This window comes from Beauveria bassiana (assembly GCF_000280675.1).
Source record: "Beauveria bassiana ARSEF 2860 unplaced genomic scaffold BBA_S00016, whole genome shotgun sequence".
Classification (NCBI taxonomy): Eukaryota; Fungi; Ascomycota; class Sordariomycetes; order Hypocreales; family Cordycipitaceae; genus Beauveria; species Beauveria bassiana.
Genome location: NW_007930851.1, coordinates 110,851 through 136,813, shown reverse-complemented (window position 1 = coordinate 136,813; position 25,963 = coordinate 110,851). Strand labels below are relative to the sequence as shown.

The 25,963-nt window shown below is 51.0% G+C and overlaps 7 protein-coding genes across 7 annotated transcripts; 4 read left to right on the top strand and 3 right to left on the bottom strand.

Moving 5' to 3' along the window:
* Positions 1–793: 793 nt before the first annotated feature.
* Positions 794–2,239, top strand: BBA_05847 (putative glycosyl hydrolase; the record flags this gene model as incomplete). The annotated part of the gene is made up of 1 exon (XM_008600944.1): positions 794–2,239. One exon carries the CDS (start codon positions 794–796, stop codon positions 2,237–2,239), a length of 1,446 nt encoding a protein of 481 aa, XP_008599166.1.
* Positions 2,240–2,360: 121 nt separating this feature from the next.
* Positions 2,361–6,505, bottom strand: BBA_05846 (fungal specific transcription factor; the record flags this gene model as incomplete). Its single annotated transcript, XM_008600943.1, has 8 exons — positions 2,361–2,705; positions 2,766–3,132; positions 3,190–3,781; positions 3,842–4,487; positions 5,024–5,176; positions 5,225–5,666; positions 5,727–5,971; positions 6,038–6,505. The coding sequence occupies 8 exons, from the start codon at positions 6,503–6,505 to the stop codon at positions 2,361–2,363; spliced, it is 3,258 nt and encodes a 1,085-aa protein (XP_008599165.1).
* Positions 6,506–7,016: 511 nt separating this feature from the next.
* Positions 7,017–8,414, top strand: BBA_05845 (acetylornithine aminotransferase; the record flags this gene model as incomplete). Its single annotated transcript, XM_008600942.1, has 1 exon — positions 7,017–8,414. One exon carries the CDS (start codon positions 7,017–7,019, stop codon positions 8,412–8,414), a length of 1,398 nt encoding a protein of 465 aa, XP_008599164.1.
* Positions 8,415–9,024: 610 nt separating this feature from the next.
* BBA_05844 (GPI transamidase component GPI16) lies at positions 9,025–10,836 on the bottom strand (the record flags this gene model as incomplete). The annotated part of the gene is made up of 1 exon (XM_008600941.1): positions 9,025–10,836. The coding sequence occupies one exon, from the start codon at positions 10,834–10,836 to the stop codon at positions 9,025–9,027; it is 1,812 nt and encodes a 603-aa protein (XP_008599163.1).
* A 397-nt stretch (positions 10,837–11,233) lies between these two features.
* BBA_05843 (LUC7 protein) lies at positions 11,234–12,127 on the top strand (the record flags this gene model as incomplete). The annotated part of the gene is made up of 2 exons (XM_008600940.1): positions 11,234–11,590; positions 11,666–12,127. 2 exons carry the CDS (start codon positions 11,234–11,236, stop codon positions 12,125–12,127), a joined length of 819 nt encoding a protein of 272 aa, XP_008599162.1.
* A 415-nt stretch (positions 12,128–12,542) lies between these two features.
* Positions 12,543–13,844, bottom strand: BBA_05842 (uncharacterized protein; the record flags this gene model as incomplete). Its single annotated transcript, XM_008600939.1, has 1 exon — positions 12,543–13,844. One exon carries the CDS (start codon positions 13,842–13,844, stop codon positions 12,543–12,545), a length of 1,302 nt encoding a protein of 433 aa, XP_008599161.1.
* A 7,142-nt stretch (positions 13,845–20,986) lies between these two features.
* BBA_05841 (ABC transporter, putative) lies at positions 20,987–25,003 on the top strand (the record flags this gene model as incomplete). The annotated part of the gene is made up of 6 exons (XM_008600938.1): positions 20,987–23,188; positions 23,237–23,399; positions 23,460–23,822; positions 23,882–23,990; positions 24,049–24,236; positions 24,288–25,003. The coding sequence occupies 6 exons, from the start codon at positions 20,987–20,989 to the stop codon at positions 25,001–25,003; spliced, it is 3,741 nt and encodes a 1,246-aa protein (XP_008599160.1).
* Between the last annotated feature and the right edge of the window lie 960 nt (positions 25,004–25,963).

Genomic DNA, 25,963 nt, shown 5'->3' with positions numbered 1-25,963 from the left:
AAAAAAAAAAAAAAACATATTTTCCTAAGCAACATGACGATACAACCTTGCAGTACCGCTAAATCTGCGTCCGCTTAAAGAAAACGTAGGAGTATACCACCTCGACACTGTGCACAAGAAACCTGCTCCAGGGTACCGAGTACAAGATGGATAGTAAAAAGACGTTTAGAGACTACCACGGAGCTGGAGCATTTTCAGGCCTTTCCATAGACACGTTATTAATATGTTTAGCCAGAGTGAGTGAGCGCACCTGTATATTCACAATAAAAGGGCCGTTTGCAAGGGCTGGTGTTGCTGTCGGCATCTTGGCTACCTTGATCGTGCAGACGCGGGGTGCGGGGCTAAAGTGTTGTCAACGAGCCGAGTTTCAAAAGAGTCAGTCGCGTTTGCATAAAAAAACACTCTATGGGCCATTTTGGAACTGTTCAATCTTTTCAACATCATCTACGCACTACAATCGATATCAGACTTCCTGTAACGTCTTTGAAAAAGCCGCGGTTTCAATCTCAAAGACAGTCGACCTCTGGACAAAGTCCTCCACGTAGGGCTCAACTTGCACGATGCATCCTTCTGCAGCCACGCTAACTAGTATGCATCTGGCAGGTGAAGCGACCTTTGCACTCCGCAGAGAGTCCCATGGTCAAGCTCTTTATATAATGTCGATGGCGGTGACCCTTCTCTGCGGCGATACCATTCTTTGACATCGGACGTCTTGGTGCCTCGTCTGGGACTGTAGTCAACCTTTTCTACAATTGCGAATATGAACATTTCTGTCATTGTTGCGGCAATTATAATGTCAGCTGCTAGTAGACAGACTGATTCCGATCTCGATTTTGCTACCAATCCGGCTGGAAATCCCTTTGTCGACGGCTGGTACGCCGATCCAGACAGCGACTTCTACAACGGCGAGCATTGGGTATACCCGACCTACTCACGCCCGTACGATGCACAGACGTTTTTGGACGCCTTTTCATCGCCTGATCTTATCAACTGGACCAAACATCCAAACATTTTAAACACGACCAGCTTTCCGTGGGCGAAGCGAGCAGTCTGGGCTCCGGCTACCATTTCGCGCAACGGCAAATATTATCTCTACTTCGCCGCCAACGACATTCAAACAAATGACGAATACGGTGGCATTGGTGTCGGCGTGGCTGATCGCCCCGAAGGCCCATATCGAGACCCGATTGGCAAGCCTCTCATAGGTCAGTACTACAACGGAGCCCAGCCGATTGACCAAGACGTCTTCATCGATGATGACGGTCAGGCCTACATGTACTACGGTGGCCACGGCCACGCAAATGTTGTCCGCATCAACGAAGACATGATTAGCGTCGGCACCTTCCCTGATGGCGACCAGTACAAGGAGATTACGCCGGAAAACTACGTCGAGGGGCCTCAAATGTTCAAGCGCAAGGGCAAGTACTATCTCTTCTGGAGCGAGGGCGGCTGGGGCGGCCCCGACTATGCCGTGTCCTATGGCATTTCCAACAACCCGATAGGGCCCTTTAAGCGGCTGGACAAGATTCTTCAGCAGGAGCTGGCTGTGGCCACGGGATCGGGCCACAACGGCGTCATCACCGTCCCCGGCACTGACATTCACTACATTGTCTACCACCGCCATCCGCTCGGCAGCACTGACGGCAACGACCGACACCTGGCCTATGACCGCCTGCGTTTCCGCGAAGACGGGACCATTGAGCCCATTGTCATGGGCGTCCAGGACAACTTCAAGGACAGCAACATGATTGGCTGGTCCACCTACGGCGGCGTCTGGGACACGGGCTCCCGCAAGCTCAAGACGATGGCCTCGGACGGCGCCAAGGCTGCCCTCAACACCAACTTTACCGACCAGTACTTTGCCGTCGACGTTGCCATTCCCAGTCAAAACACCGGCGACGCGGGCATCATATTCCGCGCCACGGATCTGCAGCAAGGTGCGCATGCGTACCGTGGTTACTACCTGGGCATTGGCACGAGCGGCAAGATTGTCATTGGCCGTGCGGACGGTGGCTGGACCCCAATCAAGACAGTCGACGCGCCGATTCACACCAACAAGGTGTACAATGTGGCTGTTCGCGCCGTTGGTAGTCATTTGGACTGCAAGGTCATGCACGGTCGTGATGTGATTGCTAGCTTTACTGTATCCGATGACAAGTTTAAACACGGCACCAATGGTGTTCGAGCGTTTCAGACAAAAGCCACCTTTGACAATCTCGAGGTCCGCCATGCTCGATGAGGTTTCTAGATAGACATGTTGCCGCAGGGTTAAAGGCTGCTGAATTACGTCTATATCAATATACTGCTTTATACTCACATCAGAATACATGGATATTCTGTTCAAGTCCTACCTGAAAATTTCAGTTGGTCGGTGGTAAAGACACCTCCTCCACGGGCGGCCACCACTGCGACCATGCGCCTTGCTCGTCAAGGTTGCTGCTCACTTCTGCCAGCAGCTGCGTCAGAAGCGTATTTGTATCGACCTCGGGGACGATGCCCTCAACAGGCTGCCTCTGAGCGTCTGCATGGCGGGATATATCGGCCCCATCAATTTCTTGTGTATGCTGATCCGATCGATCAATGCCGCGAAATTCATGAATCGACTGATGCAGCACGTCAAAATCAGTTCTTGTTCTGCCTTGGTATCGCGACCGATTTTCCACTGCCCGGGAATACAATAGCGAAGCGTGCTGAATAGTCTTGATCTTGATGACAAAAGTCAGGACATGGGATTTCGGATTCGATACAACAGGAAAAAAACTTACCCATCCGTCTGCAATTGTCCAGACTTTTCGAAACTCGTTTAGATAGTCGAGACACATGTCCATGCATGCTTTCGCTTGCGGGCTTCGGCACAGATTCATCCGCGGAAAATGGTAGACATAGAGGTTCAGGTAGCCTGCTGAAAAGGCACAGAAGCCGGCGAATGGCGTCATTAAATGCACGCCGCATTCGCAAGATTCGTGGAGGATCCTTGCTATGTTTTCCGCCGCCCCGAACAGGATTCGAGCACTTTCATCCCACCACCCCTCTGGAGCTGTGGCTTCGAGCATGGGATGATCAACAGGACCCTGTGGCGTTGACTCGAGCGTCGGCAGAAACGGGAAATACTCTCGATGGAGCATCAGTGTACTAATAAGACGCGGCTGATTAGGAACTGCAGATGATTCTGAATTGACGTGACCTTACCTGACGTAGTATAGGAGGTTGAGATACGTAAAGGTCTCGCCATATCCTAGTGTCATGTGCACCGCTACCGAGTTGTTTGGGTAATAGAGCTTCCGATGTTGGTTTGCCCTCCAATTCTCCAGCTGATTGCGGGACACAAACCATGGCGAGCCCGGCACCCATGGACAGTTTGGAGGTGCACACATGCCTGGTGCGCGGCGCCCGTCTTGGAAAATAAAGGCCATCAGCTGCTTCCAGATGTCAAACCCGGCGACGAGAATCTCAAAACCTTGGGTGATGTCGAGTATGCCCGTCGTGTGATTGGCGTAGGATTCGTCGCTGCGTGGCGCCCGAGAAGACGAGTCCGGCCCAAACGCGAATTCGACCACGCCGACGGGCCGCGGAATTTTCAACTTGTTCATTTCCGACATTGACAGCATCGGTGGATTGTACGTGCCCGAATTGACCATGCAGTCCATGATGAAGCAAGCCCAGTATGTGCGAGTCTCGATGGCTTCCGAAGTAGCGTCCGTCTTCCTTTCCGAAGTCATGTCCAAAGGATACGGAGCCACCCTCAGGCTATGGAGAGCTTGCATTATTCGAACAGCGACTCCTAGTCGGGACCTAGTTAGTATCGTCTTCACCCCTTTGCAGCCTTTTCTTGCAGTCTTACCGCAATAGATCCACGCCTTGTGAAAGTCTCTAGTGCCCCATTCATGCTGCGTAATGACGAGCAATGCTTGGACTACCTGAACATTCGGAGACTGCAACATGAGATGACGCAAGAGATCTTTGGCGTACAGAGCATAATGCTCTTGATGCAAGAGGCCGTCTCCCCAAGACGCATTCAAGACGCATATTTGAGAGCGCGTCACCGCCAAGATTGCGCTCAACAGGGCGATGGCTTCTTTTGAACCGCGTGAGCGAAGCTCGGAGATGAAGCTAGGAAGATGTAATATTGCCAGCTCTGGGAATTTGTTTGTAAAGACATTGAGACATTTCATCACGATACCCGGTGGCAGGCTGCGGATATGACGGCCAACGATATCTTTATCGTATTGATCTGCTAACGGATGAGTCTCGGTCAAAGATTCTCTTTGACGAACAAGCCCGCCAGCTTCGCGGTCCGTGACTATATTCGGCGAGACGGTTGCCTCGCTCTGCTGCCGTGAAGTGCTCACCCAGGTTTCCTCATCTTGAGCGTCGGACGGTGTCACCGAGACCTGACTCTGTCGAGCTCTCTTGCGCCTCGCTTTTCCGATTGGAGTCGTCTTGGGCAAGCTGAGTGCACAACCGTCTATGTTTGACCGGTGGCATCGCTGGCAGGGTGCGGTCCCAGCGTGTATGCACTTTACTTTGGATGCTCTAATCTCCGTCAAATGTTGGGCAACTTTCGATCAAAAGGAACAAACAGCACCTACCGACAATTGTCGCACGACAGGCTCGTTCGCATGGCGGAGATGTCTCCGGCCAGCTTATGGTAACTGGCATATAATATGATAGGGCTGGGGGGATGGAAGTGGCGTTCGGGAATGTATGCATGCTTCTCGGGAAAGAATCTAACAAATGTTTTCCGAAACCGGCCACGGGTGGGTCGTCGGTGTCCGTGGCGATGAGCCGAGCACGGTTGAAGGGCTTGTCATAGCGACCCGGAAATAATAAATGAATTTTTTTTTTGGATCCAGTTTTGAGTCATGCTATTTGTACCAGTCATCGCTGCATATGTATCCATTTTATTCTTTTTGGGCCGGCTTTCTCAACTTTGCGAGCTTCATGGTGCGCGCCCCATTCATTGCCTCGTCAATTACGCGACGTGCCGATGCTATCCGAAACAGGTTTATATCTTCGTAAATACTCTCTTCGTCTTTCGTAGACGCAATACAAGGAAGAAAATGATACCAATGGCTGACATTGCCCCTGCGTAAAATGCCGCAGGCCGGTATGCGGCAATGTCGGTCCTTGATCCCGCCAACGCATAGAGCTGTGCGGCGATTGGGGTTCCCTGAGACTGTTAGCCGAGTACAAGCAAGGTAAAAGTGAATTCCTTCAAACTCACAAAAAAGAAACCAAAGAACCACCCTCCCCACATGAGGGGTAGTACTCCCATTGTATTTTCTTGACCAAACATGGAACCGAGGACCGTAGGAAACAAGCTGAAGAAGGAGCCGCAGCCTATGCCGTTGATGGCAGCAAATGCGGCCAGAATCCCCATATTGGAGGCAAAAGGCCAAATGGCGAATGAGCTTACTGCGCAGCAAATCATGGAAACGAGGAAGCTGTTCAGGGGCCCTATCAAAGAATCGGCAGTGTAACCAGCGCAAACCCGTCCAAATGTAGACGTAATATTCCAAATCGTCAAGCCAATAATGGCAGTGTTTCCCGATTGACTTATTGAACGGGCAAAGACGGGGATGAAATAAGGAGGAACGAATAGCGGAAAACAAGCCAAAGAGGAACCAAAAAAGACAATGAGAAAGTCGACGTCTCTGAATCGTTGCCTAATTCTGTTTTAGCACTCTAAGTTTTGGTCGACTTTAGGACGGCCAAGCAAGCCCTACCATTGAAGTTTCGGAACCGAATTCTGCGCAGAAGCAGGCTGCTTCAATAAGCAGGCCGCCGGAAGACAGACTGCCCACAGCATGAATCCCAAAACTCGAAAAGTCCAAGGAGCACCGATGCGGCCCACCATGCTATTTGTTGCGACGCCCATGACGGCGGCGCCCAGACTCCCACCACCAAAAACGATGCCCGTGGCGAGACCACGGCGCTTGCGAAACCATTTTAAAGGTGCAGTAGAACACGGCTATAACACGAATTAGCAAAAAAGGAAACTAGATGATTTTTTTTGCCATTTTGATTCTTTAGTTACCAAGATTGTCAAGCCACCGCCAACGCCGAAAATGACACCATGAGTGACAAAGAGTGCGCCGAGGTGATGGGTGACCCAGCTCGATGCAAACTCCCCCAGGCCGAGGAATATGGCTCCCGCAATGGCAGTCTCCCGATATCCAAATCTGCGGACAGCTTTTCCGACAAAGATGCATATCGAAGTCATGAATGATGTTGCCAATGAACCGACAAACGTCAACGTTGTCAGCGACATGTTGGATTTACGTGCCAAGTCTGCCTGCAGAATACCCCACGAATATATCACGCCCATAAACACGAATAGGGCAGAAGACGAGGCGGCGACAACAATCCACCCCCTCCAACCGTCCAAGTATTGTTCTTCTTTGCTTGTGGCATCATGGCTGTTTTCCAGACCACTCTCTTCGTCGGATTGCTGTAACGCACGCGCAAAAGGCTCTGGCCGCTCCGAGCTTTTCTTGTCAGACATGTTTGATGGAACGTGGAGGAAAAAAACTTGATACAAGGATAGAGAGATATCAAAGCAATAGAAAAAGATATATATATATATATTGGAGTCCACTTTAATGGCTTCGGAGTCGACATCTTTTTTACGTCCCCATGTACGTCGGTTCTAATGGTGTTATTCAAATCCGAGAATTGCCTCTTTGGGAATCAGCGAAGCGGGCCGCCATCATTCAGAGCCGAGCCAGAACCGAGTTTGGCTCAGGCGGTCAAGAAGATGGACGACGGCACTAGAAAAGAAGTAAACTTGACTAAATGCCATTCTGCTCCAGTTTTGTCGTCGTTACGCCCTTTAATCGGCGACCTTTGTGTCATGAGAAGAGTGCCGGTATCGCTGTCGGTTTTCGGGTCTCTGGCCAGTTGATGGGCAAGTTAACTGCAGGCCATGATAAGCATAAATATAAGAAGATGGCTACCTTCAGATGTCTTTTAGATTATCAGAACTACGAAGCCATACTCGTTCTATACCTAGTATCATGTCTCCGCACAGCAATGCCGACACGTCCGCTCCTCTTGCGACAGGGACGCGAACCGAGGAGGGCACGCACTTGATGCATCGGTCCCTCAAAGTAGAGCCCGCCATGGTCGAGTCTGCAAAAGGCCTCGAGCTCCATCTCGCAGACGGGCGCACCGTTCTCGACGCGTGCGGCGGCGCGGCCGTAGCCATCATCGGCCACGGCAACGAGGAAGTCGCCCAGGCCATGCTCCGTCAGGCCAGCAAAGTCGGCTACGTGCACACGCAATCCTACACGACGCCCGCAGCAGAAGACTTGGCCAACTTTATGCTTCAAGGAAGCCCGCACGGGCTGGAAAAGGCCTTTTTTGTGTGCAGTGGCAGCGAGGCGGTCGAGTCGGCGCTCAAGCTCGCGCGGCAATACTTTTTCGAAAAGGGCGAGACGGATCGTGTCCATTTTGTGTCTCGGCAACAGAGCTATCATGGAAACACAATGGGTTCGCTTTCTGTTTCGTCGAACCTGGCCCGCAAGGTCCCATATCAAGGCTTTGGCTACCAACACGTCTCGCATGTCTCGCCCGCCTATGCGTATCGGTATAAGCTCGACGAGGAAACAATGGAAGAATTCACCGAGCGGCTTCTAAAAGAGCTCGAAGACGAATTCTTGGCAGTCGGGCCTTCAAAAGTCATTGCTTTCCTCGCCGAATCTGTCGGCGGCGCCACCGCAGGATGCGTACCACCGCCGCCTGGCTACTTGCGTGGTGCTCGGGCTCTCTGCGACAAGTACGGCATTCTTCTGATTCTGGATGAGATTATGTGCGGCACAGGCCGCTGCGGAACGTACTTTGCCTTTGAGCCCGAAGATGTCGTGCCCGATCTTGTTACCGTGGCAAAAGGCCTTGGTGGCGGCTACTGCTCCATTGCCGCCGTGCTGGCTCACAAGAGAGTAGTCGACGTCATCCGTCGAGGAACGAGCTCGTTCAACCACGGGCATACATACCAGGCACATCCTGTCGCATGCGCGACAGCGCTGGCCGTGCAAAAGATTGTGCGCCGTGATGACCTTGTAGCGCGGTGCGCGGCAATGGGAAAGCTTCTCGAGGCCAAGTTGCGGACAGAGCTCAGTGGGTGCCCCTCGGTGGGTGATGTTCGAGGACGCGGTCTGTTCTGGGCGGTCGAGTTTGTCAAGGACAAAGAGACCAAGGAAACGTTTGACCCTTTGATTTCGTTTGGTATCCAGGTTCAGCAGACGGCATTCGAGGCTGGTGTGGCAGTTTACCCTGGCTGGTTGACTGTGGATGGCAGAAGGGGAGACCACGTCTTGCTAGCACCGCCGTTTACGGTGGCAGAGGAGGAACTGGACATTATTGTCCGTGTCTTGAAATCCGCCATCACGGCCCAGGAACAGGTATATATGTAGATCATAGAGAGATTAGGGTGGCTGCTTGATCATTAGAAATGCATTTAGATAACTGTTAGAGAGATGTCACATTACCAGCTAATAATGTTGCTTTGACCCGACTTTGTATATACAGTGCCCGACGATCCTCTCTCCATATCGGCAAGACCGTCTACGCGCCAAGGTTGTTATGCTGGGGTTCTCGTCGGAGGGGATGAGGATGTGTAGGTTGAAGTAAACAGTCAGGATGTGGAAGAGGACAAGAGCAGTCCAGTGTCGGGAGAGAAAAGTGGTAGCTAGAGCTCGATCCCGATTACGCCTCATTAGCTGAACCAGAGTGAACTATTTGTTAATTCAAGTAGCATTCATCCAATAGAATAAACGCTGTCCGTCAACTACAGCCATGACGCCGCCAATCCTTGGCGCCTTGGACGCGGTGGATTGAATGCAGAGTTACAAAACAGAACCTATATACTGCGTGCTATATCACGCGATAGAGCACGCGATATTTATACTTTGTTCAAAGACAACGGTTCACGCATGACTATGCCTTGAAAGAGGTTTATATTTCAAAAGTATGAAATAGACAAGCTCATGTCAACGCCAAACAGAAAATTCATCTAGCAAGATTCTACGCTACTGCGGTTTTCCCTTTTATACGTGAAATGAGCTTAACAAGCTTCGAGTTCAGTGCCCCCGGCGCAACTTCATTTGCCCCCACCATCCGGCGCACAATGATGTTATAGAGGCCGCCAAAGGCGAGCGCAATGGTTGTCGACGTGAAGATGATGACATTATACGGCATGCTGAAATCCGGTGTGGGCAAGTAGAGAAGCAGGCCGGTGGTGCGCAGGCTCATGGCCTTTGGCCGCAGGGTTGTGATGACGGCGGCTGCAACGTCGAATCCGCGATTTGCATCAGGTGGGTATTCTGTGTACCTCAAAATGGACTTTTCAAAGTCGTAGGTGAGAAAAACGGTGCAGCGGGGCGGAATCTGGACAAGAAGCTCCAGCTGCGTGCCACGCTCGCGATCAAGCGCCGGGCGATAGTAAATCTCTTTGATGATGTCGCTGCCATTATGGCCTGTTGTCATGGAGCCAGTAGACGATATCTTTGTGGACAGGGTGTGTAGGTAGATGCGCATGAACCAAGGTAGCGACTCCATGTAGACAAACTCGACTTCTTCGTCACTAGGGTTCGTGAGGATGGCCTGGACGCCGCCGTTTTGTTGGCCGTAGCCTGTCAAACTGCGCTCAGCAAAGAGTATCGGCGTTTCGGGGTCATTGACCTCGAGGCCCTTGCCTTCAACCACCACCTCGGGCTGCGTCAGGACAAGGGTGAATTCACCCTCCGCAGGAATGGTGTAGCATCGCTTGGGGCTTTCGGCATCTTTAATCTCGTGCGACCCGTCTGAAGAATACACGCTTCGCGAATGGGGAATGTGCAGACAGACGGGCGGCACCGAGGCGTCTGTGAGGGGGCAAGCGCCCTGCATGGGCCGACCAAAAACCTGTGACAATGTCCAGTCCTGGCCAAGCATGTGATCAGCGGGGAAGCAGGTGTCGTGTGCATGGTAGGGTTTGGATGTGTCGCAGACGAGCTCGTTTTCATTTGGCGGTCGCGGAATCGGATTGTCTGGTGCCCTTGTTAGCGTAGTCGACACCCAACACCACAAAACCGTGTAAATACCTCTGGGTCGCTTTGATCGATTCACATCAAGTACCATGTCAATCGTTTCCTCCATTTGCAAGACGCACTTTCCATCGGCGTCACAGATTGGCTTCACATCGATGGCCATGCTTTGAAAAGAGGCATCGAATAGCTTGTGGCCGTCAAGCAAACTCGCGATGCCAGCCTTTCCTTTGCATGGGAGTAGCTTCAGGAACGGTGTCAAGTTCTCCGTGCAAACAACCTCATGCGGCAACACTCCATGCAGTAGCCGCGTGTTGGCCAGTATCGCATCCGAGTGGTTGCCTTCGGGCTGAAAAGACATGACGGGGCGGATGGTTCGGGTCTCGTCAATAAAGTTGAGACTGGCACAAAACAGCCCCGACAGCGCGTTGGTCAGAACCAGCCATTTCTTATCTGCCTCGGTGTCCGACTGCGCGTCCAGCCATGCCCAGAGCTCGACACCCTGTCCACCCTCTTTGCGTCCATCCCACGGCCGCGCTCCCCACGTCTCTGTATCCCAGCGCCCTAGAGCAAATCGCAAGTGCAGCTCGCGGGTGCCGGCGTATTGTAAAATTTGCGCGAGCGACCTGGGAAAGATTCTAAAATTTTGCGTCTCAAAGTCGTCTACTGTAATGTTGGATCGAAAGTTGAAGCTCGCTAGCAAGCCCGACAGGGGCAATGGCCGTAGATTCAGCTGCTCATGATAGTCGGTGGAAGCGATTGCAAGGATGCTGGAAACAAGGAAAAGAAGGAGTGACAATAGCCGCGCCATTGTGAGAAGAAGACTTTAAATCTTCTGCGCTGATTGCGGCAGAAGTTCCATCTCAGACCGATACACTGGCTGGCGAATTTAAGGGAAAGGAGCGCATCAAGAGGAAGCTCTCAGCCTAGCTTGCCGCGATACGGGCTTGCCAGGCGACGTGGCGTGCCTTGTAGTGAAGCGCCGTGGGGGCGCTGGCAGGCGGTCAGAGGTGGCAATATCTTGTCTGCCTTCCAGACTCGCTTTGGCGTGGGACACTACAAAGCGACATTGAATCGGGTTAACATCACTCGTCGTACTTGTTGAGCATTATCTCTTCGTATATTTGGACTTGCAAACAATCCGAATTGCCGGCCATCTTTGCGCATCGGTTGCATAAGGCTCAGCACAATCGCATCGCGTCTCAACCATGGCTGCGGAACAACGAAAGCTGCTCGAGCAGCTCATGGGCGCATCCGTGACGTCGCAAGCCGCCAAAGTTTCCTTCTCCGACCCGAAGCTGTGTCGCTCCTACATTGCCGGCACATGTCCTCACATTCTCTTCACCAACACGAAGCAGGACCTGGGACCCTGCCCGAAAATCCACTCGGAAGCTCTAAAGACCGAGTACGACGCCATGTCTGAACGCGAAAAGAGCAAGCTCGGTTTCGAATATGATTATATCAGACACTTGTACCAGTATATCGACGAGTGCAACAGAGGCATCGAGGCTGCCCAACGGCGCTTAAAAAAGACGCCAGAAGAGATTCGACAGACCAATGTCATGGTAAGCACAACTCAGTGTGTTCACGCTGCATCCTTCAACACCTTTTGCTGACACGTCATTTCCTTTGCCTCACAGTTGAAAGCGATTTCCGATCTCAACACGTCTATTCACAACGGTCTTCTCGAGGTCGAGATACTCGGCTCCATGTCGGAGGTTTCGCGTGCGCAAGACGAGCTGTTCCGCGTGCGCCAGGCCATGCAAGCAAAAGCAGAAAAGGAAAGGGAGCTCAAGGCCCTCGCGGATACCTCGGGACCCTCGGGCCACCAGAAGCTGCAAGTCTGCGACGTGTGCGGCGCGTACCTCAGTCGCCTAGATAACGACCGCCGCCTGGCGGATCACTTTTACGGCAAGATGCATCTGGGCTTTGCGCAGATGCGCAAGACATATGATGCGTTCCCAAGGGAAATGAAGACTAGGGCTAGGACGATGCACGACGATGATGGTCCCGGCGGCGGTGGCGGCGGTCCAAGGGGACCGAGAGGGCACGGAGGAGGATACAGAGGCAAAGGTGGTCGCGGCTATCGCGGCGGATGGTAGGCGGCGGATGGCAGGTTGTACTATACGTTGAAGACTTGGTCGAGTGGATATTGCATGCGACTTGGTGTTGATGGGGCTGCCGGACACTGGTTATTCGGCAAAATATTTCAAAAAATTGTACATATCGGAGTTAATTGGGAGCTTGCGACTCTTTACATATACCCTGTTGCCGCATCTGGTTGGTTTGCCGGTGAGATCTGCTGTGCGAGATGGGATTCTAAAGATTGTGCATTGAGCATAAAAACTGAAGTGGGTGTATGCGCTGTTTGCTTTGTGTGTCATACCGAAATACCTGAACCAGAATACCTAAACCAAAATAGTTGACGCTGCCCCCGTTGTAACAGTCTGTTTGCCATGCCCTTGTGTACCCTACCTTTATAATCCTTCAACGTTACACAGTCATTTTCATTATACATTAGTTGTGTGCAGCGGCGGCGCTATTCGTCTCGTCCAGAAACTCCATGTCATCTTCCCATTTTCCGATAGCCGGTGCGAATCTAGGCAACGGCGCCAGGGTGGCAGGTTTCGATTCATCGCCCTCCGCAGGACCTTTTTGAGCGTCTGTTTGAGGTGGTAGCGACGGAAAGTCCTCAGCTTTCGGCACGAGAGCTACCGGCGGGCTTCGGCCGTTGCCAGCGGCTCCGCCACGGCCTCCTCGTCCACCTCGTCCGCCCCGTCCGCCCCGTCCGCCTCGTCCCTCACCTCGGCTGCCTCTGCCTCGTCCACCGCGACGAGATCGTTCATCAAACGGCCTTTCGTCATCTGTCCGATTCGGGGTGACTGTCTTGTCGCCTTCGCTCGAGTCCGGAGCGAAACGGCTCCCGCGCAAGCCTGACCCGTGAGAGGCTTTAACTGCACGCGCCGGTCGCCGCGAATCTTCCTCAACCGTGACCTCCTTGCCTTGGTCCCACCCGTCCTGCTTCATATTTATGGCTTTGAGTTTACGTTCTCGGTTCTTTGTACGCTCCTCTTCCAGGCGGCGGCGCTGCTCTTCATTTTGTCGCCGCTTCTCTTCCGCCTCGGCACGCTGGCGTCGCGCTTCTTCCATTCCGCGCGCATAGGCTTCTGCATGTTGTTTTTCGTCTTTTTCGGCTTTCTCGAACTTGCGCGTCTTCTCTGCTGACAGTAGTTTCATTTTCTCCATCTTGGCAGTCATTTCTTCTTCTGTCAACTTCTGGCGAGGGTTCGCGCCGGACTGCGCCCGCGCATCAATAGAGTTATCGGAAGGCTTTCCCTGATTCCTTCCATTGTTCTGCCGGTCGCGAGGGGCCGGAGCTTTCGCAGTGGCACTACTGGAGCTACCTTCGCCATTTATCTGGTCTCGGCTCGCGGTCGACAAGGATGGGTCGGGTAGATGTGGCTCGCGATGTCGCTGCTGTTGATTCGGCGGATTCGCTGCTGGCCTCTCTGCGAATCTAGATTGTGCGAGACCTCCTCGTGGCGGTACGGGCTGCTTGGGGGACTTTGACTTGCGTCTTCTACGTGCCTTTCTTTTATTTGCTGCTGCTGCTGCAGCGGCGGCTTCAGCAGCAGCCAGAGGGGCAAGCGCAGCCTCGATATCCGCAGGATGAGGCACTGAGCTTGGATATGTGATATAGCGTGAGTCAATTCGGACGGGCACATCGTCGTGTACAATGGTAGCTACACCGTCGACTGGCTCGAAATCTTCGTCGAAGAACAAATCGTCGTCGGTGCGGCCGCCAAACTGGTCCTCCATCTTCAGGCGAAGGCTTTTGCGCAGAGCAAAGCGAGTATCGGGTAATGTCTGATGTCAGAAAGATGCAATTTCATGAGCAGGAAAGAGGAGGTGATAAAAGGTGCTTTCTTTGACAATAAATGTTGGCCGTTATTGATGACGGGTTATTATCGTGATAGAGAATGGCGGAATGGTGGAATGGCCGAGCGCAAACAGAAAAGAGCTTGGCCAACTACTGCTAACATTGACAGCCACGCGAAATCCCGGTGGCGGGGAAGTGCACCTTCTCAAAGCGGCCATCAGTACCCAACCACGACATGCAACGGAATTTGCATATTTCAAGAAGAAAAAAATCCCCCGTTTCGTGTTCAACTCGCAGGTGCTTTGTCAAGATGACTTTGCGCATTCGGCAAGATTTGAACTTGCAGCCGTGCCGTTTGGCGGCGCTACTTTGTGAGCCAGAAAATCCTCGTCCACAGTCGCCTCTCCGTCTCGTCAATTGGGAAGCATCGGCCAGAGTACGATTCTTCTCGGGAAAAGCTCGAAGGTTTCTCTCCTCACTGCATACATCTTTAACAAACACTCTGTCACTCGCAAAATGAGTGGAAACACGCTAGCCTCCAGTCGCGCGAGACGTGGCCAGCGGTGCTTCAGTGCGTGCAGACACGTCCCGTTCCCTCTTGAAAGCAAGGGAGCATCTTTTAGAAATCCTCGTGTTGACGAATCTGGTATTCGCAATCGTCTATATTTTATGATCGAGATAATATCACTTGATTTCTTGAAGATACGCGGTAAATGTGACTGATTCCGGCACCGCTCGGCTCGTGTCTTTATTCAGTCTCAGATGGGAGCCTCTACTTCGCATGTACAATATATCAAATCTGCTCGCTGATTCTTGACACTGAGGTCATTGACTTTCACTGTAGCCAGCCGAGAGAATATACCAATCAAAAAATTACTCTAACAGATCTCGGACTGAAGACGATTGTGTGGGTGGATTACTTATCTGAACTCGGTGGCAGCGAACTAACAACGCTGGAGCTGGCATTCACTGTCTATATTTTTTGGACAGAGAAGAATTAATGACGGACGTTCTTTACACAATGCCTTGACTGAGCACTATCCTTTAACAAAAGGCAATATTGCAGGATTTGACTAAGACTACACTTGCGATATCTGCCGATAATCCATTTCGAACTTGGCCCTTTCAGCTTATGGCATAGCGGAAGACTCTTTATGACAGGGTCAGTAGGATCGTCCGAACTTTTCGAGAAGTGTCGATTTTTATGTCGCGTGATCAGCGATGGAGGAGCCAGCTGGGAAAGTAGTGGCAGAGAGACGTGTATTTCGTCTTGAGGAAAGATGGCCTCGTTGGATGGTAAGGGTGTAAGGTGGCCCTTGAGGATGTCGTCATGAGACTTGAAAGTCTTTGCCTATATGGATAGATGTTAGGAAACGAGGCATCTTTATTGCCTTGGATGGCGAGCTGCGTACCGGTAGTTTCTGTGTGGACGCAACGTCTTTTCTCGCGTCATGCTTGACACAATAAGCGACAGGCGTGGCCAGCTGTGAGAGCAAAGGGCGATAGGTTAACCACTCGACCGTAGAGATCACGAAAGATCTAGCAATGGCAGCTGACGCGCGGAACATCTCTATCATCCAATATATGCCCTGTGTCTCTTGCGAGCACCTGACACCAGCAGTCGGAAGAAAGGCCGGTCAGGCGTTCAATATCTACGGCGAGGCATGTTCTATGCGTGGCACAAGCGTCTGTGAGCAGTCACCAGGACTGGCACCAGAATAGCCAGATGTAGGTCGGTGCGGCATGGCAATTTGGTCGAGAGAAGAGCCGGCTCCCATTTGGGCGTCTAAGTCGACAAGGGACGGCGCGAAAGCTCTTGTTCGGATTCAAGTTGTTAAAAGATGACGAGCAGATCTAAGCCACTGTATGAAAGCAATTAGCATCTTTGGCAAAGTGATTTTCCAAACAAGGGCACGTGCCCATTCTTTTAAGTAGGTAGCTTAGCGGCACAAGGCAGGTATGCATCTGGCGTCGGTAGTGGCCAGAAATGGAGCTTGGAGCTTGTCAAGCTGTTGCCTATCGGCCGCATTGCCGCTTGCCCAGTAAGTAATAGTAGGTAAGAGTTTTTGGCTGCCCAGTGAGGCCTTTGTCCGCGGAAAGTCGGCCTTTCCTGGCTCCTGTTGGTAGTTGATGACTTAGCCAGCCGGATGTGCTGCCAGCTGGCAGCCATGTCCTTTGTGGAAGCGAGCGCTCATATGGAAAAGGAAGGAACGGCCTTGGGTGGCATAAAACTCGTTTCTCGCCGTCCCCTTTCCGAATTTTCTTTTCTCTCTTCAACCTTCTTATAGATGATTATTCCGACGGAGGAATCACCCGTCCTATGATGTATCGACGCTCAAGAGGTTGACATGGGGGTGACCTTCTTCAAGGCCCTGCGCGAGGCATACTAACCCCTTGAACTGTCACTGGTCCGGTAGGTACCGCGGAATAATTTTTGTTGTCTTCTTTTTCTTTGTCCATGGTATTGCACTGCCTCCAGAGGGCGATTTTTTCTTTTCTTCTTTTGTCCCCGGCATTGCACTTCACCGGGGCCAAAATGCTTTCCTTTTCATTCTGCTTCGGAGCTATACGCTGCGACAGGAAGAAGACGATCAGCGATCACTTCTTTTCTTCCTGGTGTACTCAAAGGCCCTTGGTCATGACATGTTTCGTCTCTCGCCGTCCCCTTTCTGAGTTTTCTTTTCTCTCTTCTTCCCTATAGTTGATGACCTTGATGAAAGGCTGCCTTGGAGCTCTTCATGCCCGTCTCCATGATGTATCGACGCTCAAGACGTTTCGTACTGGCGTTCTCGAAGCCTTTAGTCACGCCAAGACTCGTCTCTCGCCCTCCTTTTTTGGAGTTTCTTGGCTCTTTTTTACACCGTAAAAATTTGATTAGCCGTCTGCGCTTGACCTCGCCGTCGTATGTATCGAAGCTCAAGAGGTCAGCACGGGAGTGGTGAGCATCAGCGAACTGGACTTGGATGGGTCGGCTGGAAGGAAGCCGACCCACGGCAGACGAGACAAGAGAAGGCCTTTAGGAGGTTAGAATGGGCCTTTTTATATTCATACGAGAGAATCAGAGTTTTTCGTAATCAGTAATCGTGGCGGCGTGGCGCCAATTATAGGACAGAACGTGGCTAGAATGGTGATGCTGATGGCGCCGCGTTTGCCCGCCGTAACTAGAGATTAAAATTTTTAGCTTATAAAAATCTCGAGTCTCGAATCCCTGGAATGTCTTGCGGTTAGATTATCGGCTCCTAATTAAACTTGAATCTTGTTAAATGACAGTACTATTGCTTGCCAGCGTCTACGTGATTCAAGTCCAATTTTCCCTTTCCTACACAGTACTGCGAGCATGGCTACTAGTAGATCCCCCCGCTGTTATCTTATTCCATTATCAGATCAAATCTAACCTTGACTAAATCCAGACCGCCGCCTCGTCATCTCCTTGGGCGTCGGCAAAGCCATCCTCCGCAACACTCTTTTCGAGGGCCACGGAATTTAAGCTTTAGTTATTATTATATATAGAAGTATAAGCTATTAATATAATTATACATTCTCTATTGCTCCTGATCCTGCCAAGTCTATTCTGTGAATTATTACACCGTCTTCAAAAGACAAGATTCACATCTGGTTGCGGAAAAGACGAGATTTAGGAAATAGTTGGTACCAATAACCAATTACATCATAACCTGGCCCGCCTGACTGTGCTGTGAGAGCAAAGACTAAAAAATTAAAGTAACATGTATGATTTTCCTCATAAGTCGGTAGCTCTGCACCCTCCCCGTATCTCGACAGAAATGGGGTGAAGCGAAGATAGTGGGCCAAGGTGGATGACGCTAAAAATAAGGCGACGAATTGACGGCCTGCTTATGCGAGCGACGACAGAGCGATAATACCCTAGTCGACCTGCCAATCCTTGTCATGATGCGCTACCCCCTTGGGCCTAGGGAACACGCGCTGGGCTCCAAAGAGGTGCTGCCACGATGTGTGGCGGGAGGCGCAGGTTGCAGGTGGCTGCAGCACCGGTATTGCGTTGGTGTTGATGGTACTAATAAAGACGATGCGGAGGGAGGTTGGGAGGGTTGCAATTTGACCACTTGACGTGGTTGGAAGATGGGGTTTAAGCATATTGCGATATTGCGATATTGCGACGTGTGAAACAATAGAGGGTCGATACATATTAGGATCTCGGGTTGGACACTGCGCGATGAAATCGGGAGACAAGCAAACAAGGTGCTATTGTCGCTGGCATCAGTCCCCCATATAGATGTTTGAGCAGGGGGGAGGGCTCAAATGCCAGCCAAACTTATAGTAACAAGCCGCTCTAAAATGACAGAAAAAAAAATTCTATAGGCTCGAGCTTGATTAAAGAATATACTCTAGATTTTGAAAAATATTCATTAGCTTCTTCTGGTGTGTAGCTGCGGTCAAGAACACAGCATCCATCAATAATGAGCGACAGTTTTTTTTGTCCCCCAGAGCCCATGGGGGTAAGGGGAAAAGGGGGCCTGGGGGGTGTGTGCTCCGTATCCGCGCCGGGTCCGCAAGCAGATGATGGTGTGGACCGCGGAGGAATTGCTGCAATTGATTAAGCCAACATTGAGCGGTCGTGCATACCACCATACTGATACACACTAGCAATAACCATGTGCTGGTGGTATGCATCAAACATGGGACATTGGGCAGTGTCGTGTCTAGAAAACGACGCGATCGAGGCGACGGCGGCACAAGAAGAACTGAAACATTCAGTCAAGATAATCAGAGTCAGCCAGAGGGGAGGCAGACACGGCAGACAATTCTTTTTTTTTTTTTTTTTTCAAACCTTTCTTTCAGCGTCCTACTAAAGCGTCTTGCCACAGCCGTTGATTCGCTGGCTGGCAATGCCGTCACAGCCATCATCATATGCAGGTCACGTTGCTCTGGATGTAACCTGTGGCAGCCCAGTAGGTAGGTATTTTTGTATTTAGCTGGACTTGGCCAAGCAACCAAGTTCACCCCTCTGCCTACCTTGGGCATCCATTTTCTTTCTCCCACCCACCCGCCACGAGGCACTGCCATGCCCCTCGCAACCCCGACAAACCCGATTCGAAATCAGCTGCGGCTTGGTTGGCTTGGCGAAAGCTCTTTGAGCTGACGTTTATATAGCGCTTACAGTACAGCCCTCGATCATCAGCGCCGTGTGGACAAAAAACCGGCCTGCAAGCCTGTTTGCTGTCTGAGACCAGTTGTCAACAAACCGGGATACTGGGCGAGTTTGTGCAGCATGAAACATGCATGCACTCCTTTGTTGAAACAGATGAAATGTTTTCGATGCTATTCATCTCGGCGCAGCAGCAGCAGCAGCAGCAGCAGCAGGGCATGGCCACACTTTATCACGTACATACTTGGTGGGAATACTTGACGTGGTTGGCTGGCTATTTTATAACACGTAGCAAACACGCTGGCATGTTCCCCCCCTAGTTCTTTCATCATTCACACCCATTCAAGCCATTTGTATCACTTGTAGTACAAATCATTTACACTAGACTTGGACCTTGAACAGCGCACCAAAGCCGCCCGTCATAATGTGTCGTCGCAGTTGGTCTTTGTCCAATGCACTCGGGAACACAGCCTACCAGGCCGGGGGCTCCGAAGCGAGTCTCCGTTTTTGAGATTTTTCTAGTTTATTTTTTCTAGTTATTTATCTTGCCCCCCCCCCCCTCCCTACTCTGATGCTGCTGCAGAGTACTGTACTTGGGCTACATCATCCCCAAATCGCAAGACAATAGCCGGCATATTCGGAACTCCTGCAGGTCGCAAATCAAAGACAATCCAGCCCAACATGCACTTTTGGCACTCTGCTCTCTATCTCGCCATGGCCATTACAACGGCACAAGGCCTTCCCGGTTAGTAACCATGAGCTGTGTCTGGTAACATGGGGCTCGAAAGCTGAATTTTTTTTTTTTTTACAGCCGTCTCACCGCCTTCCAAAGACTACAATTTACTTTTGCGAGGCAGAATGGCAGGCCATATCTATAGTTCTGGTGCCTATGAATTGGAGGAGGAAAGTGCTAATAAAGACGCAACTCTGGGCACAAAATAGGCTCTGACAATTTGGGAACATATTCCCCTTCTTCTTCTTCGATGATAGACTACACATAGACTTTGCGCTGTACTTTCTATTGATCAGTGTATAATAGCGTCAACTTCCATGCTCTCGGGAAGTGGCCTCTGAATACAAAGTATAGCTTCCATCACATCCATAATCGCGTACCAGGCGCGTCATTGCATAGAAATGGCGAGGCTCACTCAGCCGCTGCTGTGGTCGGGTCAAATTTCAGCATCCGTTGCCACTATGTGATTAAAGTGAATGGCGCGCCGGCAGATGACGATGACGCAGAGCCTACTGGGGCGGCGTCATCTATGGTTTTCTGATTTTGGGGGGGGGGGCACTATGGATTTGGCATCAACAACAAACTTCTAAACCCGTCTGGTACTGACTTCTGGAACTTTTCCCCAAGGGCACTATCCAAAAGCTGCCAAACACATTACTTGAAGCTACCCCAGAGAAGACGCGGGCGGGAGAGGGGTGATCGGAGTCCCCGACTTGTCGCAACACACCCCAAGCTGACAGGCTTCGACTGCTGCCATCACTCAACTATTAAGGAGTGCTGCGGCAAAGGACACGGCGAGAAACAGATGCGTCCAAGCCGCCTAACCAGGAAGGTGGGATTCAGGTATTTCTCCGGGCTACGGGCTGTTTAGACTACGGAGTACATGCATACATACATACATACCTACATACATACAGCCATACATACATGCAGCCAGCATGCAGCATGCAGCATGCCCTCCGTCCCCCTCAGTCTTGCCCACCACCCAGCAAAGCTCATCTAACGGGTCCACCGGTTTGTTTGGCCGTTAATGGATGAGCACAAACCAGTCGTTTAATATAGCATGCACATCTTCTGACTATAACTGCGCCCACCCATGCCAGCTGGAGTATTTCTCCCGCTGCCGCCCACATCTCCGTCCGATCTGTTATCCTCTCCCGCATTCTGGCTTGCTCCCAATATTTGGAAGTTGCAGGTTCGCACCTGTCGACGTTGTATATATCATGGACGACTCATTCGGTCCACGGCTGCTTGGCCATTTTGATTTTACGTTGCTTTTCGAGCATACCATGCTCCATATTATTCCTGCCTCTGTCATCGTCTTTGCAACGCCTTTTTACATTTACACGCTCTTCCATGGTACTAACGTCGTTCGATCTGGTGTCTTGCTATGGATCAAGATTTTCTGCGCCCTTGCCATGGTTGGGATACAAATAGCAAACGCTGTGCTCTGGTCTCAATCCGCGCTCGAGTCCCAGCTGGCCCAGGCAGCTGCCATTATGACCAGTATCAGCGCGGCATGCATGGGCATCATGGTCGTGGTTGGCCACCTGTATTTTCTTCGTCCGCCTTCATTCCTTGGCCTGGCCTTGACTCTGACTATGATCTTCGACGTTGGTACAACTTGGACTTACTTTCATCGAAACGGGCTCGAATCCATCGCACGACTGCACGTTCCGCTACCTGCCCTTAAGCTTGTTCTCATCTGCCTCGAAGAAGTCTCTAAGCGAAATTTGATTCGGTCCAAAGCTCTGCGATCCTCACTAGGGCAAGAGGCTCTCGCTGGCTTCTGGAATCGATCCTTGTTACTATGGGTCAACCCGCTCCTATTATTCGGGTTCCGCCGAGAAATTACCATGAATGTTCTCCCTGGCGTTGGGCCACATCTCGAGGCCGAGCTCCTCTATCAGCACTTTCAGCGCCGCTGGGACGAGACTAATAAAGTGTCGAGATGGGCTCTTATCAAAGCTTGCGTTTTGACTATGCCTTGGCCATTCTTGTACATTATTTTGCCACGGCTATTAGCCGTTGGCTTCAACTTTGCACAGCCATTCTTGTTGCAGGATGTGGTTAATGCTGTGGCTTCAGATACAGAATCGCCCATCGGTCTCATCAGAGGCCTGATCCTCGCCACAACAGCCATTTATGTCGGCAAGGCCGTCTCCAAATCTTGGTACATTCACCTCAAAAACCAAATAATGATCGGTGTCAGAGGCATTCTGATTTCAGCCATCTATCACAAGTCGCTCAAGCTGCCAGCCGATGATTTAGCCGAGGCTGCTGCCGTTACCTTGATGAATGTCGATGTTACTGGCGTGACCCATTTGATCTCGCTTTCGTATGAGAGTTGGGCCCGGTTGCTCGAGATGGGTCTTGGCATAGGAATCTTGGCTGTTTTTGTCGGTGCCGCCACCCTTTTCACCATTATCCCCACCGTCATTACCAGCATTGGCTCTGCATATGTTGCTCGCCATATGATAGCAACCCGCAGAAAGTGGAATGAGCACATGCAGGATCGAATTGCAGCAACCTCCAACATTTTGGTGCAGATCAAAGACATCAAGATGCTTGGCCTCAATACTGTCTTGTCTAATCGTCTCCAAAAACAGTTTGAAAGCGAAATCGATGTATCCATGACAAATCGCCACCAAATCGCGGCGACGTTCGGTATTGGAGATTTTGCGACGGCTATGACACCGGTTCTTGTCATTGCCGGTACCATCTTCTGGACAAGAGCGTCAGAGCCCATCTCGGTAGCGCGCTTCTTCACGACGCTCGCCGTCGTCACTCTAGTCTCTAGTCCGCTTTCTGCTTTTGTCCAAACTTTGAGCAGCTGGTCGAGTGGCTTTGCTTGCCTCGTCCGCATCCAGAATTATCTCAACCTCTCAGAAACGGAAGATGCCCGATGCTTTGCCTTGCAAGCTGGCGTCGTCGACACCGATGATCTATTGCCCGGTGCTGTATCTCAGGCCTCGTCTAACCTGCGTAATCGCCAGCGACTCACCACCTCAGTTGTGCCCTATCCTGTGGAAATCACCCGTGTGTCGGTCTGTACAGACTTGTCAGGCTCCATTCTGAACGATGTGTCTATGCATGTCCCTCTTGGAGGTATTACGATGGTCTACGGTCCAGTCGGCTCTGGCAAGTCTACGCTACTGAGGACTATTCTTGGTGAGGTCCCAACCAGGTGTGGCACAGTCACACTTGCGTCACTTTCCATTGCGTATTGTGCCCAAGTGCCTTGGATACAAAACACTACCATTCAAAACAACATCATGGCAGGTCGATCCTATAATGCCCTTTTATACCGACAAGTTTTACACATCTGTGCATTAGATGTCGATATAGCTCGCCTGCCGGCCCGCGATCAAACAATCTGCGGAAGTGACGGTTGCAATCTTAGTGGGGGACAGAAGCAAAGAATTGTGAGTTCTTCAACTTGCCGAGTACATTCGAATCGCTAATTTTTGCAGTCTCTTGCGCGCACTCTGTATACCCAGGCCGAACTTCTTGTCCTGGACGACCCATTCAGTTCGTTGGACAGGGAGACGTCGTCGACTATTCGGATCCGACTCTTTTCGGAGAGTCATTATCTGGCAGATAATGCGAGCACAATTGTCATGACTACTAGCATGAGTACGCGATCCTCCAATTTGCTCATGTGTCGGCGTGTGTGTGGCGCTAATCATATCCTAGGGCAACACCTGGTGGATGCAGACGCCATCTATAAACTGGACGACACGGGTCAAGTCGAAATAAGGTCTTTGGAGCAGATTCAGACCGAATCAGAGTCATATAATGATATTCAATCGAGACAAATGGGCGGCCAGAGCACCTCTCAAGCCGAACTTGCTGCTGCTACAGCTGTGCCCACTGAGAAGGAATTTGAGCCACCTCAAGTCATACCAACCGCGAGCAGCGGCGCACGAGACAATTTATCCAACAAGAAATACGGAGATTTCACACTGTATAAGTACTTCCTCAGACCAGCGGGGCTCTACTGCGTGATACTATGGCTTTCGAGTATTGCTATCGCCGCTGTTGCTGAGAAAATGCCTCGTACGCCAACCCCCGACGTCTCATTTATCCCCTTTGTTATTAACATGCTGCTCTGCTAGGAATCTATGTTCGTTTCTGGTTGGCTGATAATCCCGATAATCGTCTGTACTACATCGGGTATGCCGGGCTAGGACTCATTGCACCTGTTCTATCATACTTGCAGGCGTAGTAAGTTTAATCGGTGACTGATAGGCCTACTCCTTCTGCTAATAATATGGCTTGCTAGCGCCTTTTTCTATTTCATCAACATTAAATCAGCTACCTCGTTGCACTGGGCACTATTGGATGCGACGAACAGAGCCACGTTCGAATTTCTGACAGAGCAAGATGCTGGCGAATTGCTAAACAGGTTCAGCCAAGACACGTCTATGGCAACACAAGAGTTACCTATGGCTATCATGCCGACTATCTGGGGTTCGTAACATGGTCCCATTACCCTGGCTAACGTGTAGCTAATCTGATTAGGTTTTGTATCGCTCTTGATCGATGTCAGCATTATCTCATCGGGTGCGACCTACGCCACCCCCATCATACCGCTGTTCCTTTTTATATTATTCGTTCTGCAGCATTTTTACTTGCGTACCTCTCGACAACTAAGAATCCTGGAGCTCGACAGCACAAAGACGCTGGTCAGCCACTCTACCGAGAGTAGCACCGGTATTGAGCATATTCGTGCATTTCAAATGGAGGAGGACTTCGTCAGGCATCTGTATCGCATCCTCGATGAGTCCCAAAAACCGCTCTATTTTCTTTTTGCCATTCAGCAATGGCTAATTTCGGTCATGGACTTTGTTACGGCGACTGCAGCCGTGTGCATTGTCAGTCTGGCACTCAACTTCAAAAAGACTACATCCGCCTCCGCAATGGGCTTGGCTCTGCTGGGTCTCATCTCCTTCAGCGACTTTACTTCTCAGACTGTCCGTTTCTTTGTCGAAATGGAGAATACCTTTGGCGCTGTCGCTCGCATCAGAGACTTTGCCAGAATGACGCCGAAAGAGGATGACGAAGAGAAATGTGAGGATGTGCCTGATCAATGGCCACTATCTGGCAGGGTTGACCTGGACTGCGTCAGCGCCATGTATAAGTACAATACTTTTGCGCCCGACTTGCAGCGAGAGAGGCTGACGAAACTCATCCTAGAGCGGATACCGAAAAACCGCATGTTGCGCTCGAAAACATAACAGTAACTATCCAACCTGGACAAACGGTTGGGCTGGTTGGCCGAACTGGAAGGTAGGAACACCAGTTTACGTCTTGATTCATTCTATTTAAGGCTCACATCAAATTTCTAACAACAATTACCAGTGGCAAAACCTCTCTGATGTTAGCCTTGCTTCATTTGCTAGAGTATACCGGCAGCATCCATATAGATGGCCGAGAACTTCGGACTATCCCTCGCAACTTACTAAGAAATCGCATCACCACCATTACGCAAAGTGGAGTCGAATTTGGGGCATCCGTTCGCTTTAATATGGATCCTCTCGAGTTTTCGTCTCGTCCGGGAAACTTCCCGACAGATGACACGTTGGCTGGGATTCTGCGACGAGTTGGGCTCTGGGACCACGTTCTGAGGCACGGTGGCTTGGGCGCTGAAATGCGCGCCATGAGATTCTCAGTTGGACAAAAGCAGCTGTTTCAACTTGCACGCGCCATGCTGCATAGGCAGATTACGAGATCAAAGTTGGTTTTGATAGACGAAGGGACGGCAAGCATGGATGAAGATACCGAGGGACGCATGTTTCACCTGATGAGAGAAGCATTTGCAGGGTGTACCAAGATTATAATTAGTCACCGCGAAGCTGTGCTTGCGGATGCTGATTTGGTACTAAGCCTGGATGACGGCAGAGGGGAAGTATATCGGCCACAGTAAGGCTCGACCAGCATGAAAAACGGCGATTTGTATTCACAGCATAGCTACGGACATAGATGTACATATTACGACACAGGTCCTTCTGTGGAAAATGTCTCAGCTGGCACTCGGCACTTTTTCGACTGCCGAGACAGTGATGAACCATAGGCAGGGTTGGCTGGCTGTATGCGTGTCGAAGCTGACGGCATTTATCTCACCGTAGAAGTAGTTCAGATCTGGGTCAACCTCAGCTAACTCCAGGCACTTTGACTTATGTAAGCCTTCCATCTGC